Source organism: Megalobrama amblycephala, linkage group LG7, assembly GCF_018812025.1.
Source record: "Megalobrama amblycephala isolate DHTTF-2021 linkage group LG7, ASM1881202v1, whole genome shotgun sequence".
Classification (NCBI taxonomy): domain Eukaryota; kingdom Metazoa; phylum Chordata; class Actinopteri; order Cypriniformes; family Xenocyprididae; genus Megalobrama; species Megalobrama amblycephala.
The window spans coordinates 2,252,639-2,268,500 of NC_063050.1; the positions used below are offsets into that span (position 1 = coordinate 2,252,639).

The 15,862-nt window shown below is 38.8% G+C and overlaps 1 protein-coding gene across 1 annotated transcript in view; it reads left to right on the forward strand.

Annotated features, from left to right (window-relative positions):
• The window catches only part of LOC125271026 (caspase b-like), a 42,106-nt gene that overhangs the window by 12,865 nt on the left and 13,379 nt on the right, over nucleotides 1-15,862 (forward strand). Inside the window, exons 3-5 of the mRNA XM_048194959.1 lie at nucleotides 12,908-12,991; nucleotides 13,070-13,177; nucleotides 13,271-13,416. Of these exons, the coding sequence (XP_048050916.1) occupies nucleotides 12,908-12,991; nucleotides 13,070-13,177; nucleotides 13,271-13,416 (338 nt within the window). The remainder of the gene's footprint in view (nucleotides 1-12,907; nucleotides 12,992-13,069; nucleotides 13,178-13,270; nucleotides 13,417-15,862) is intronic.

Genomic DNA, 15,862 nt, shown 5'->3' on the forward strand with positions numbered 1-15,862 from the left:
CGACACAGATTTTGGGTATACAACAACAGTGACGCATAGCATTCCTACAGGAGATGCACAGCCCATAAAGCAACGCCACCGACGAGTCCCACCTCACGTTTTCCAAGAGTTTAAGAGACATGTGCAAGATCTTGTCAGTCAAGGTGTACTGAAGGAGAGTCGCAGTCCGTGGGCCTCACCTGCAGTCATTGTGATAAAAAAGGACGGAGGCGTTCGTTTTTGCTGTGACTACAGGAGACTCAATCAAGTAACATTCAAGGATGCCTACCCCCTTCCCCGTGTGGAGGAATCCTTGGATGCTTTGGGGAATGCAGAGTTGTTTTCCACCCTGGATCTCACAGCAGGTTACTTCCAAGTGGCGGTAAATGACTCAGATCGGGAGAAGACTGCTGTCACAACACCATTCGGGTTGTATGAGTGGACACGGATGCCGTTTGGTTTATGCAACGCTCCGGCCACCTTTCAGCGTTTGATGGGTGCGGCATTAGGTGATCTGGCCTTTGACACTCTCTTGATCTATCTTGACGATATTATTGTGTTCTCGGTGGATTTCAAAAGTCATTGTGAGAAGTTGGAGCTGGTCTTCTCAAGGTTGCGTCAGCACGGACTAAAGCTCAAACCGAGTAAATGTTTCCTCCTGAGGCCAGAGGTCCGGTTCTTGGGACACATCATTTCATCAAAGGGAGTTCAGGTGGACAAGGACAAGATTCAGTGCTTGGATGCGTGGCCTCCACCGTCGAATGTGAGGGAGGTTAGACAGCTGTTGGGATTTATGGGTTACTATCGCCGGTTTGTTCCAGGGTTCGCACAGCTGGCCAAGCCCCTACATGCCTTAGTGGGAAAAGGTAACAAAGGCAAGTCGTCAGAACCATTCATCTGGAGAGAGGAATGTCAGACTGCATTCAACAAACTAAAGAGTTGTCTCATGTCACCTCCAATTCTTGCTTACCCTGATTTCCAGTGTCCATTCATACTTACGACGGATGGGAGTCTCAATGGACTTGGAGCCATACTCAGTCAAAAGCAGGGAGGCGTAGAACGCGTCATTGCTTACGCAAGCAGAGGTCTAAAGGGATCTGAAAGGAATGACCGGTATTACAGTGCATTCAAGTTAGAGTTACTAGCCCTTAAATGGGCAGTAACCGAGAAATTTAAGGAGTACCTGATGTTTGCAAAATTTCAGGTTATTACCGACCACAACCCTCTCCGCTACTTGGAAACAGCCAACCTTGGGGCAGTAGAGCAGCGTTGGGCTGCACAGTTAGCGGAGTTCAACTTTGAGGTTTGTTACAAGCCTGGCAGACAGAACACCAATGCTGATGTTCTTTCTAGGATTCCTTGGGGTATGGAACCTGAGGAGGATGATACAGGAAAAGACTTCATTCGGTTGACCTCAGATGAGGTACGGGCATGCCTGTGGCCAGGTAAAGAAGAAGAGGATGACAAGTCCGTGGTCAGAGTTGCCAAACAAGCAGCCATAAAGAGGGGTGTTGATGGTTATAACTGGTCATCCATCAAAGAACAACAGAGGAAGGATCCTTGTATAGCACCAGTGTACGACGCTGTACTTGAAAACAGGAGATTAGTGATACGTAGTTTCCGGGGTATGGAAACTCAGCAAAAGAAATTAGCAAGACAGCTGGAGCGTCTGAAACTAAAGCATCAAGTGCTATTCCGAGTGATTATGGATCCAAGAGATGGAGAGGAAATTTGGCAGTTGGTTGTGCCAGACTCTCTTCGGGAGAAAGTGTATGAGGGAGTGCACGAGCATGGAGGACATTTTGGAAGTAGGAGTACGTTGGAGCAAATGCGACGGAGTTATTATTGGCCCTCAATGGCCAATGATGTGCAGACATGGGTAACCCAGTGTCGGAGGTGTACCTTAGCTAAGGATGTGTTCCCCAAGATTCGTGCTCCTATGACCTGCACCAACGTAACTGCACCTCTAGAAGTTCTTGCCATGGATTACACTGTGCTTGAGAGATCAGCGGGGGGCTATGAGAATGTTTTAGTGCTTACGGACATGTTTACAAGATTTACTGTGGCAGTCCCGACTAAAAATCAAACAGCACTTACTACCGCCAAAGCTCTTGTACGACACTGGTTTGTCTGTTATGGATGTCCTGCCCGGCTGCACTCGGATCAAGGGAGGTGTTTTGAAGCAAGTGTAATCAAGGAGCTCTGTAAGCTGTATGGAATCAGCAAGAGTCGTACCAGTCCTTATCATCCGCAAGGGAATGCGCAGTGCGAAAGGTTCAATCGCACGATGCACGACATGCTGCGGACATTACCTGCGGAAAAGAAGAAGGATTGGAAGACTTACCTGCCTGAACTAGTGATGGCTTACAATAGCCACGTTCATTCATCAACAGGTTACTCCCCATTTTACTTAATGTTTGGGCGAGACGCGAGGCTGCCCATGGACGTCTTAGGAGGGAGGGATCTGACTGACGATGAAGCAGATGATTTGGATGAGTGGGTGAAGAATCACCATGAAAGACTGAGGACTGCAGTGGAGACTGCAAAAGCAACTGCCCAAGAAGCTTCCAGGAGAAGGAAGAGAGTATATGATCGCAAGGCTGCAGGAGCGCTCATTAGACCTGGTGACAGAGTATTGTTGCGTAACCACAAATTTAGGGGGCGAAACAAAATTCAAGATAAGTGGGAGTCCATACCATACTTGGTAGTGCAACAGAATCACGCAGGTTTACCAGTGTTTACTGTACGTCCTGAGCAGGGAGGTTCCACAAAGGTGGTTCATAGGGATCAGTTGAGACACTGTACCTTCCCTTCACCTGCAAAGCAGGTTACACGAACAGAAAGAGAAAAAGAATTGTCAGACACAGATGTTAACTCACATGACATTGCCTACATTCCATATACCACACACTTGCCGAACACAGACTTACCTGGGGAAGTTGAGGGTGGAGTGGTTTGTGATGAGGGTAGTTTTGCTGAGAGTGAGAGAATAGAAACAGGACAAGTTGGGGAATCTGAAGATTCTGACGTTTCAGAAGCTGACACTAGTGGGGTACCTGGTTTTAGACGTTCAAAGAGAAAAACACAAGGTAGATTGCCTGTAAGATATAAGGATGATTACATTATGTAATTTGGGGTTAATGTGTCAATACAGGTGTAAAGAAAATGTCTAAACAAGTGCTGAAAATGTTGTGTTGATTAATCAAAAGACAACTGTTCTTGTGTTTTTCTGTTTTTATTTAGGAGCTGGTTGTATTGGAGAGTCCTGTATATGGCAGGGTTTAGCAAGGGGGAAATGTGGAGGTATTCAAGGACCTTTATTTTGAAAGGGTTTTTTTTAAAAAAAAAGAGAAGGACGGGGGGTTCCGGAAAAGGAGGAGAGTGAGACGGAAGTGAGCGAGAAGTGAGCGAGAAGTGAGCGAGACGAACGCGAGCGCGAGAAAAAAAGTTAGTTTTTTGTGACTTTTTGGATATACGTGTGAACAGCATTGGACAAGCATCGAGGTGAGTGGACGAGAAGCTGGACCGAGCTTGTGCTGTTGCGAGTTTTGACTGAGCCTGAGCGCCGAGATACTGAACTACATGCCTGCGATATACCAGGAGGTGTATTGTTTTTCCGTGCTAGCTGAGACAGTGTGTTGGCACGAGTGTTTGTCCTCTACAGAAGGGAGCTGAAATACTGTGAGTTTTTTTTTCTTTCACTGTTGTTAAGCACAGTAGCTATTCTGAAGATACACGGACGTTATTTGTTGTTTTTGAAGCAAAGCAGCTCGGATCGAGTGATTTTGTTACTGTTTGTTCAAGCCGAAATCCTTGTGCATCGTTTTTGATACAATAGTGACGCCGTGTGGACACAAACGGCATTGCGAGCGCATTGACGTTCTTCTTTTGATTATATTTTTTTTTCTATTCTTCCGTATTTAGTCGTTGCCCCTGGCAATAAATTTTCCTTCTGTTATCTTGGAGTAGGGGCATTCCTACTGTCTTGTGGGCTGGTAGAGGGGAAGAGGGGTTAACCAACGATTATTCTCTGGGAAGCTACCGTGTATTTTATTAAATTCCAGAGCCTCAATCCTCATCAGTCGCTGTTACAAAAGACAAAAACAAAATTCACGAGACAGATAAAAAACATACTTTTATATATTTAAGTATAGGAATTAATTGTACTAGAGGGTGGAGACCTAGCTCTTGTCAATCCCTAGTCGTCCAAGATATATTGCAGCAGAAGATAAATTCACCCCTACATGGTAGTGAAATTTCCCGCTACACATAGGAATAAAGCAGTTTAGTTCAAGGGGCTTGGTCGCTTTATATGATGAACAGTTTGAATTTAGGGGTGAACTATCCCTTTAATAAGCACATCTTATATTTCTAGCTATGTGAATTCATGATTTGATCATTATATAATGCTTATTTAGGTTTTATTAAATTTACTATAAAGTGTTACCCAATTTTTTATGTCCTGTTTTGAAACTTACATCTTTAGACCCTCTGAAATTCCATTATATAGATCTTATCACAAATATCACAAGTGAAAGACAACAGTTTGTTTTTCTGAAAGAGTGAGTAAGCGATAAGAGAATTATAACTTCTGTTATTTCAGCATCCAGCAAGGACTTAAAAAACCTTCTGAAGTTCTGGGTCGGATGGGAGCGGATGGAGGCAAATATGGCTGTGGAAATTGTGAAAAGTGATCTCCCAAAATCCTCTACCTGCTTCTGTGTTTCCGACTCCAGGGACTACAACAATTTCCAGTCCTTCACAAAGGCTTGATGATGTGCATTGGCACTTGCAGTATGGTTTTGGCCATGTGTAATTTTCAGACACATTCATGTTACATTTGTCCAGTGATTCACTTTTATTAATGCTGTTACTGACTTACGACCAATGCTTTGTTAAAATCCAGCTTACAAGTTTTTTTCTTTTTAGGATTGCTTTGTACATAATGCTTGTTGATCATGCTGTTATGTTTTGATACTTGCTTAAGATAGTACATTCCATTGTTAAGTAATGGGTTAATGTTATGTACATGCAGTCTCTGACATTGTAAGCTTACATTGTCCACAATGGATCTTTCATGCAGTGGTAAAGAAATGTTGAATGACAGTTGTTCCATAGCTTGTCAGATTTTGCAAAGTATCATCAAGTACTTTATTCTTTTAAAGTATTTGAATTTATGTAAAATGTATGTTTGAACATGTTCAATGGGAGTACAAATATTAAATCTAAGCAATAAGTCAATTCTTGAACAAAAAATAAAAAAAATCCATAATCCACTGTGCTTATCACTAACTAAAGGAAGTGTCAAATCAAACAAAAAAGTACAAATTACACAGAAACAACAATTCTTACATGCAGGCTTTTTTATTCATTCATTTTAACGTATTGTTGAGTCCAAATATTAATTATTTCTTAATTGCTACTGATAGAATTCTGCCTCTGCAAAACAGAAGATGAAAATCACAGTTATTCCATAAGAACTGATTGGCAAAAATGAAGTGCAGCTAGATAGATGTCCCAGCCAAAAGTCTGTGAGGGTCCTTTGGGGTCTACAGTTTCTCTGAGTGCTTCCATTTGCTCATTAGTCAGCGGACATTCGGTTTGAGGCACAACAATACTGGAATGTGCATCAACACTCAGTCCACTACTCTCCCAGTCTATGTGTGGTATGCTTAATCCCTTAAAAATATAGAGCATTTAATATCACAAACGACATCCCAATTACAGTTCTGAACATAGAATAAGTAGCATCAATACAGTACAAAAACTGTATTGAATATCTTGTATTAAATACAGTGTGATTAATCAAAGTTGTTTTTTTGTTTTTTGTTTTTTTTTACTGTAAAAATCCACAAACATACCTCTATGTCAGGCTCAGGTACAGCATTGCGGACACTTCCCATCACCCACAGCTGGTTAGGAGTCATATTACCCTCTGTGCGTATTGGGTGATTGTCCCAGGTGTTTCGGAAAAGGTTGAGATCATCTTGAAGCCGTGGGAGAAATACATAGTGGCAACAGAACAGATGAGTAAGGTCAGAAATATCAAGGTGGCCACCTTCTTCCAAAGCATGTAGAACATCGTAGTAGACATTTGTCACTGATGACCAGACGTCTCTCCACAACCTCTCAATACTGAAATGAAAAGTTATATGTCAATTGAATCTAACATTTTTAGGCATATGTTATGTACAGGTTGATAAATCATAAAAAAAAATATATATATATATATTTTCAACAAAACACAATTTTAACTCACCGCTGATTGTGGACGCTCTTTCCTGAAATAAAACTTCCCCTTTCTGTCCCACGAACTGTGAACATCAGGCGAGCCACGTCCACATTTTCGACACCCTGATCTCCTCGTACCCTAAGAACATGGGTGTTTAAGCATAGAGATTGAAACGAATTTCTCAGAAATATTAAATTACTCGATGTAAAATTCATAGACAGTTTCACAGACAAGGCTTAATGTAGTCCTAGACTAAAATAAATATTTGAGCTGTTTAAACTGAAAGCAACTTGCACTGGAATATCTTAACATATGTCAGTGCAACTGTTTTGTCTTAAGATTCACAACGATTGTTTTTAATAATCTTTTTAAGTCACATTTATAAAAGCTGCTTAAATTGAACTAAGGCCTAATTCTGGCTTAATCTGTGAAATCAAGCCTAAATGTCGAGTTTTGCAAACAAATAAAATCATATGTTTACTTTGAAAAGTATTAATTTATACTTATTACACTTAATCTGTGGCCAGGTAAACACACAGACTACAATGCGTTATAATAGATTTTGATGTGAGTGTGCCTTAAATAGGAGGAATCCCGGAGTATGACGTAAAAGAGGACAAATCCAGTATGGCAGCAAGTTGTAGGCTACTAGACACGGAAAGTTAAGGAAACAAACGCTGCAGCAAATTTTGTTTGCCATAGAAAAAAAAAAAACACGTTGTACACGTGTAAAGAGTACCCGCTAAAAAAAAAACAAATATAACGCAAACGTTGCTTTCGTGCCTTAATGTAGAAAAGCTGATTAAAAGGATGATTAAAAGTGTCGATCATTACATTTACTGAACTTGAACTAAACTGAATATTATGACAAGATCATCCAATTCTTACTGACATGTAGCCTACCTGAGAGGGAAGCCAAATGTCTCCACTGCTTCTTGAAAAAAATCCAAGGTAGTTGTAGCAAGGTTATTAGATGCAGCTCCAAGGTACATGACCTATTAAACAGAGGAAATTATTTTCTGGATAGTGAATATAGATAAGTTAAAAATTAGTTAAGAGTGGGCATTACCTTGCGTGAAAAGCCATCCACACCCCCGAAGATGACTATATTGTAGCTGAAACAAAAATATCATGCAAATGTGTTAAAAAAAAGCAGTCATATCTTTCTGATAATGACTGCAACATGCAATAACTGAGTAAACAAGCCTGACAAACATACCGAATCAATTTATGGTTGGTGTCAATGTGCATTATTGACCTAGGACCTGACACTGAATAGGTCCTTCGTACCACGCAGCCCAATTGTGCCATTCGGGACATGACTCCCACTGTATCAACTCGGTGCATTGCTGCCCTGACCCGGCCAAACTGCACTTGGTGTCCTCGCGCCTTTAAAGCTGCTCTCATCATTCTGTATCCACACTGAGGCATGTGTTGCTTTACATCTGTCACACAATCATCTAACTCTTCGTCCGTGAGAGTGCTATATCATGCCCGAATGGAGAGGTTACATTCAGCCATTCGTCTGAATACTGTGCGTGTACTTACTCCAATGATGCGAGCAATGGTTGGAACAGAAAAGTTCATGTCCAGGAGATTGGTGATATAATTCGGTGAGATTAGAAGACGTGGCCGTCCCATCGACCCTGACTCCTGCAGAATAGTCGAAGTGCACGTCTCCCCGTCTGACAGGTTTAGTCGAACTTGTCTGAGCAGTTCTGTGATGCCCCCGAAAATATCAGGTGGGATGGTAACTAAATTGGACACAGCACTTAAAAAGACCAATTCTTGAGAGCAGATAAACTCCAGGTAGTCCATGTCGAGGGGCAGGCGTCCAACAGCATTTTCCAAGCGTGAACGGAGTCTTTCCAAAACATAATCCAAAAGCAATTGCTAAAGGGAATTATATAAAATGACATGTTAAATACCTCAGTATTGCTGGCCAGATACATGAAAGTAAAATAATATCCTACAATGAACAAACACTGCACTTAAACACACATTTAAATAATGATTATTTTAAACACATCGTTAAAGCATCGTGAGTGTTGACAATGGTTCTACGATCTACTTGGGCCTACGATGCTTTTGAGAAACAAAGCCCTGGTCATAGCAGAGAGAAGTCCTATTTATTTATATTTATTTATTTTATAATTGCGATTGGGTTGTATTTAATGGTGCTATATAAAAATGGTGCTATTTAGTATCCTGTCATAGTGGCATAACCAAACAATACACTCTCTGTTTCAGCATATTACAGTGGTTTTACTAAAAATGTATATAAAAACCAAAGGCAAGAGAATTCTGGATTTATATTTATCACATTATATCACCTTTACAGTAAAAAAAAAAGGTGTTTGTGTACTCGGGGTAAAGAGGAATCACTTAGACACTTGAGTAAACAATGATTTGGGTCTTAATCAACCTTTTACGCATATAAATACAATATAATGACCAATAAAATCATAACTTTTACTCACCGCTCGGTCCATTACGGCAAATGACGTGTTATGAAGGCCTCTCGTCTCTATTGCTTTGGTGCTTGTCAAGACGCGCTTGCACCTCCTGCTGGCGAAGACGATTTACTGCAGATGAGATTATGCTCGGTAATCCACTGATTTTCCTGCTGTTCCCGGATGTGAAAGGTTGAATTTACTGTCGAATTTGAACCACTGAATTTGTGGAAGCGAATTTGTAAAGCGAAATAAATGGTCTGAAACTTGCCTGTTGAATATTATAGGTTGTATTTTTAAACAGATCGAATATTTTGGAAGTGAAATCTGAAAAGTGAATAGGATTCTTGAATTTTTGATAATAAATATCTGTTTTTGAACTGAAATATTCATTGCTTAAATATACAACCATGTTGAATTTAATGCAAGACTTAAAAATTCAATGCATTAAAATGCAAGCACAGTTAATGCAATGGATTTTTTTAAAATGATTTTAATTCAACAAGCAATTCAATGCATTAAAATGCAAGCACGGTTAATGCAATTCATATTTTTTTCAATTATTGTAATTCAACAAGCTTTTTTAATTCAAAAACATTTGGCATTAAATTACTTCCATACGCTCAACCCCCCCAATGTTGAAACCAAATCTACGCCCTTGTTTGTTCCCATACCAAATAAACACAGAGTAAATATGACATGACATGCATACAAAAGAAAATAAAAACATGAAAATAAATGCGAAAATAAAAATAAAATAATGAAAAACAAAACAAAAAATCATTCATGTATTCAATAACATGTAAGAATCAGCCTCAGTTAATGGACAGCATTACATTGTTACAATTCCTCCATATGCTGTTACAATCCCCACTGCATGTCAGATGTAAGATTTGACTTCTAATGTGTCAATCAATATTGTGACTCTAACAGTGGTTGTAAAAACATTTGGTGACTGTTAACAAGTAGAACACAGATACAAGTTACTGACATAAAAATTGTATCCAAATATTTCAAAAGATTTTTGAGTAATGACAACATGACCAAAATTTGTTACAATTGCCTCCGGTCTGTATATTGCAACAACCTGCAGTTTACTCATCTCAATATTTTAAACATCATCTTCGATAATCAAAAGACTGAATTCTCCAATTAATTTTGTGCCTCGTAGCCTTCTGCACGCCAAAGGGGAGACTTGTTATTTCTTTGGGTATTTTTACAGCATGAGCTTTTCATGTATTCTGATATTTAACTGACAATGGAAACGCATTTGCCAAATCCTGACGTAGTGAACATGCACATTTTGTAAAAACTAAACATAATGTAATAAGTTTCTCAAAATGTAATAAAATCTTGAGCTCATAATGTAATAATTTTTACTTTATGAGAAATTCATTACATTATAAACTCACCAAAAACAGTCATTGTCATACAGTACATTTTTAAAAATCTAAATCCAGTCTTAAACTACTTGTGAAATTGCAACAGATTTAAATATTCATGCAATTATTATTATTATTAAACATAAATAATTGGTATTTACAGTGCATTAAAAAAAATAGTATTCCCTTACAGTACATTTTAAAAATGTAAATCCTAGTCTTAACCTGCCTACAAAATCCACCAGATTATTACTACTGTTCTTCTTCTTCTTCTTCTTCTTCTTATTATTATTATTATTACAAGTTATTTTTGGACAACACCAGTAACACGTGTGACATCAATGGCTCAGAACAAACCAAAGATGGACCTGAAAAAATAATGCTGCTTTACTTTGCCAACATGTTTCGGTGAACATGCATAGGGTTGATCTGTAATATTTGATCTGAGGCGTACTGTACATGCGCAGTCACACTGTTTATGTATGCGAAAGCTCAAATGGTAAGGAGATACAGTTGCCATATTTTCACAAAGTATGTGATTTTATTGCAAAGGCAACAATCTTGAGTATCTACTTATTTTGTAAGTTAGCATGCTACATGCTAGTTAAAAAATATTACCTTCAAAAAGGAAATTAGGACATTTTCAGCCATTCAACAAAGATAGGGTGACCATACGTCTTCTTTTTCCCGGACATGTCCTAAAAAAAAGGTGTTATTCCTTCTTACACGCAAATTTTGAATATTGCATAAAACATTTGCGAATAAAGCAGCGTTTCCATCCAGTGAGTCGAAGAGAACAAAATCATCACTTCCTGATAAACTGGTGCTAAATATATGTGATTAATTCAAAATCCTTAACGCGCTAAAATAATTTAACGCATTTAACGCAAATAAATTACTGAAGCATGTGAAATTGCATCATTGATGTAATTTACGTCACACAGTTGATGATCTTAAAAGTCCATGCTGATTATATCAGAGATGGAAGAGAGAACAGAGACTTATTCATTCTAGTGTCTGTTTCACTTTAAAACACGAACTCTCTGTCATATTCTGTCATTGAACATCCCACCACTGTATGGCCAGATGATATCCAAACTAAGTTTCTCGGCTGGATAAAGCAAACCAGCGTCTCGCTAGTAAAGTTTTGATGGATGAGGATTGCAATCAATGTAAAGACGATTGCGATGATGTACAGAAGTCGTCCGTTATATTGATGCCCAAACAAATCATGTATAATTGCTCTGTCTGGATGAACTGATCGCACTTTGTAATTATGCACGGACACATTTCAGTACATTCATGTTGTTTTCACACACATTCAGGCTAATGTTTGGATTTTTCCTGTGTATGTTGCTGTGTACTTTAGTATATATGCAGGTCAAGGCGGCTGGTTTAGGGTTTTTTGGCCTCTCCATGTGGTCCTGTTCAGTATCACAACATGACTTGTCTAAAATGTAAACAAGATCTTTGCTGTTGCATATACTATACACTGAATTCTGAAACTTTTTTATGGGTGCTTTGGTGTAAATACAAACCCAATTTCAAAAAAGTTGGGACACTGTACAAATTGTGAATAAAAAAGGAATGCAATAATTTACAAATCTCATAAACTTATATTTTATTCACAATAGAATATACATAACATATCAAATGTTGAAAGTGAGACATTTTGAAATGTCATGCCAAATATTGGCTCATTTTGGATTTCATGAGAGCTACACATTCCAAAAAAGTTGGGACAGGTAGCAATAAGAGGCCGGAAAAGTTAAATGTACATATAAGGAACAGCTGGATGACCAATTTGGCAAAGTGGAAAACTGATCTGTGGTCAGACGAATCAAAATTTGAAGTTCTTTTTGGAAAACTGGGACACCATGCCATCCGGACTAAAGAGGACAAGGGCAACCCAAGTTGTTATCAGTGCTCAGTTCAGAAGCCTGCATCTCTGATGGTATGGGGTTGCATGAGTGCGTGTGGCATGGGCAGCTTACACATCTGGAAAGGCACCATCAATGCTGAAAGGTATATCCAAGTACTAGAACAACATATGCTCCCATCCAGACGTCGTCTCTTTCAGGGAAGACCTTGCATTTTCCAACATGACAATGCCAGACCACATACTGCATCAATTACAACATCATGGCTGCGTAGAAGAAGGATCCGGGTACTGAAATGGCCAGCCTGCAGTCCAGATCTTTCACCCATAGAAAACATTTGGCGCATCATAAAGAGGAAGATGCGACAAACAAGACCTAAGACAGCTGAGCAACTAGAAGCCTGTATTAGACAAGAATGGGACAACATTCATATTCCTAAACTTGAGCAACTTGTCTCCTCAGTCCCCAGAAGTTTGCAGACTGTTATAAAAAGAAGAGGGGATGCCACACAATGGTAAACATGGCCTTGTCCCAACTTTTTTGAGATGCCATGAAATTTAAAATCAACTTATTTTTCCCTTAAAATGATACATGTCAGTTTAAACATTTAATATGTCATCTATGTTGTATTCTGAATAAAATATTGAAATTTGAAACTTCCACATCATTGCATTCTGTTTTTATTCACAATTTGTACAGTGTCCCAACTTTTTTGGATTCGGGTTTGTAAATGGACTCATATAATTTTGTTATTTGGTGTCCTTTTGAATCCTGCCAGTGTGCTTTTTTTTTTTTTTTTTTTTTTTTTGAAAAAACACCTACATTTATTTTCCTTGAAAAAAGCTGAAAAATACTGTTTTGTGAAAATCACAATGGATGAATATAAAAGGTGTATGCTTAATTTCATGAAACGTGTGTGATTAATTGTGTTTCAAAAATCGAATCTATTGACAGCCCTAATATATATACTTTATATATTAGATACCAGTGACGCTGTAGATGAGACAATGGAGGGTCGTGGAAGAGATGAAGCTATGAAGAGAAATCAAGATGAACAGAGAGCTGGTAATGAAGTAAAATGTCAGTAATGTTAAAGCTGTAATGTAAGAAAGTGTGTAAATCTCTCACTCTATTCCACTGCAGTCAATGTTAATGCGAGTGGTGGTTCAACTATATTTGCTCCAGTAATGTTTGGAAACAGCGTCCAAGGCTCATCAACCGTCAACTACAACTCAACCCCTGTTGCTGTCGGTAAGATCACAGCACTATCACACAGTTCTTTGTTCAATGGGCTTTGGATATATTTTGAAATACACTGAATGATGAGTGTTTTCCTATCTTCAGCTCAGCCGCCTGTGCAGCAGGAGACCAGAAATGCTCCGATGTCTGTGGAGGAGCAGCCCATCCAGTCCGATTGGAAGAGACCATTAAGCATTACTCCATCCAGACAAGAGTTTAAGAACAGAATTCTTACAGAAAAGAAAAATGACGCAAGTATCTCTGTTTCAACAATACATACTGCTTTTGGATGGTCGCCTTCCTGCAGAGTTTAACTCCATCCAGCAGCTGAAGCAGCAAGTGTTGGAGCTGAACGCTTTCGGACGGTGGCCCTCCAGAAGCGGGTTTGACGCCCCTGAGACACATTAATATCAAAGAATCTTGTCTATCCAGAATCTTGTCTATCCAAGATTCTGATTAAATAAATAAATTCTAAACAGAAGAAAACAGAAAACATACACTATCGTTCCAAAGACTCTTAACAGTAATATATATATATATATATATATATATATATATATATATATATATATATATATAATTTTTTTTGCTGATCAAACACAACTTTTGAATCTAATGTATTAATTGTTATAAACTAAGATGAATAAATGCTGTAGAAGTTTTGTTCTTTCTCAGTTCAGAACTATAGTAGCTAACTAATGTTAATTAATGAAACCTTATTTTAAACCTTTTTTTTATTATTCTGCCATTTTGTGGTGAAAGCGAGTCGACAGTACAGTTTCTATGGAAATATCAGCTGCTTTGTTAAAAAAAAGAAGAAAAAAAAGTACATTAAAGCTGAAATCCAACCTGAATGATGACAACACAGAATAAAATACTATCACTAGTGATCATCAAATCCTTTTAACAGTTTATTTACACACTTTGTGTTTAAGTATTAAGTATTTAAGTATTAACCCAGTCAGTTTGGGTTAAAATTCTTTAAAAGGCTTAGAAACACTGAATTATTACCAACATATGAAATTAAATTAAATTAAGGGCATGCATAAAAATAATGATAAATTGTTATGTTTGTAGCGTGATCCATTAAAACTATATATATATATATATATATATATATATATATATGTTATGTATTAGGATTTATTGCTGGATCAATGTGCACTGACCGCTACAGTATTCTTGTCAGAGAATACAGAGTCATGTCTCAATGATAGCCTTTTAATGATTGCTCTGGCATCAACATAGATGGACATATGCAAGGTTTTCTAGAACAATAAAATAAAAATAATAATTAGCAGATGAATCAATTGTCACATTATAGATATAAATAATAAACAACATAAAATATCTTCTTCTTATACAAGTCACAGCGATCGATTGCTATATTTAACTTCAAAGGATTGACGGCATACAATACAGCGCGTCATTCACGAGCGGTAAATAGGTCGCATTAATATAATTAAATAAACTTAGATACAGCATCTGCAACAAATCTACTTGCAATATAACATTTATATTCAAATAACACTGGACTTACTTGTCCGTTACTCATACAATGTCCTTATAATGCGAGCAATCCAGAAAACTTTCCAGTCAGAACGGCTGATGCAACTCTATAGCGCTACGCTTATTCTCAGTCTATTAAATCAGCGTAGGCTGCGCAACTGCGCAGATTGTGCACTATTCCATCACGTGCAGCGCTAATTTTGTGCGCATGTTCATCATTATGCCAAACATGGAGAATTCAGAACAGCCGCCCCCACATTTGAGCAGCAAATGTGTCAAGTAGTAGAATTCTTTATGTTTGCAGATTTTCCGTATTATCTGGCAGTCCTGGAAGAGGGACAAGGCGGGCTACAGGTCGTGTGTAGATTTTATCCCGTACTTGAATTTCAACAGTTCGTATGCAGCCATCTTTGCTCGGAATGAGTTTCACCACACGACCTATAGGCCATTGGGCTCGTGGTAGATTGGTGTCAATTATCATTACCACTGTATCCAGAGTAAGGGGCTCTGTCGATTTCTGCCATTTGTAGCGGGAATGAAGGGTTGGCAGGTAATCCCGTAGGTAACGGATCCAAAACTGATCTATTAAGTTCTGACAATGCCGCCATCTACGGCGTCCGATGGTTTCAGAAGCATAAACGGCTTGTGGCAAAGAAGCGTCCCGCCGCCCCATGAGAAGCATATTTGGTGTTATAGGGTCGGGATTAGCCACGTCAGCTGAAACGTATCCGAGAGGCTTAGAATTAAGAATACCTTCCACTTCAACTAGGATGGTGTGAAGTACGTCTTCTGACAGTGATTGAGTTCCCACAGCGACTTGGAGTGCACTCTTGATGGAACGAATCTCCCGCTCCCATGCTCCTCCGAAGTGTGGGGCATTAGGGGGATTGAATTTGAAATCAATCTGGTAATTTACCAGTTGTTGTTGAAGCTGTGGTTCCAATTCCTTGAACGCTGTCTGGAGTTCCCTGTCAGCTCCTTTGAAATTCGTGCCTTGATCAGAAATTATTTCTGCTGGTTTGCCTCGCCGAGCAATGAACCTGCGGAGGGCTAGTAAGAAGGCATCTGAATCCAGTGAATTAAGAAGATCCAAATGAATGGCACGTGTCGTCAGGCACTTAAAAATCACTCCCCACCGTTTCTCATTTCGTCTGCCTATCTTCGTGATGAATGGCCCAAAGCAGTCAA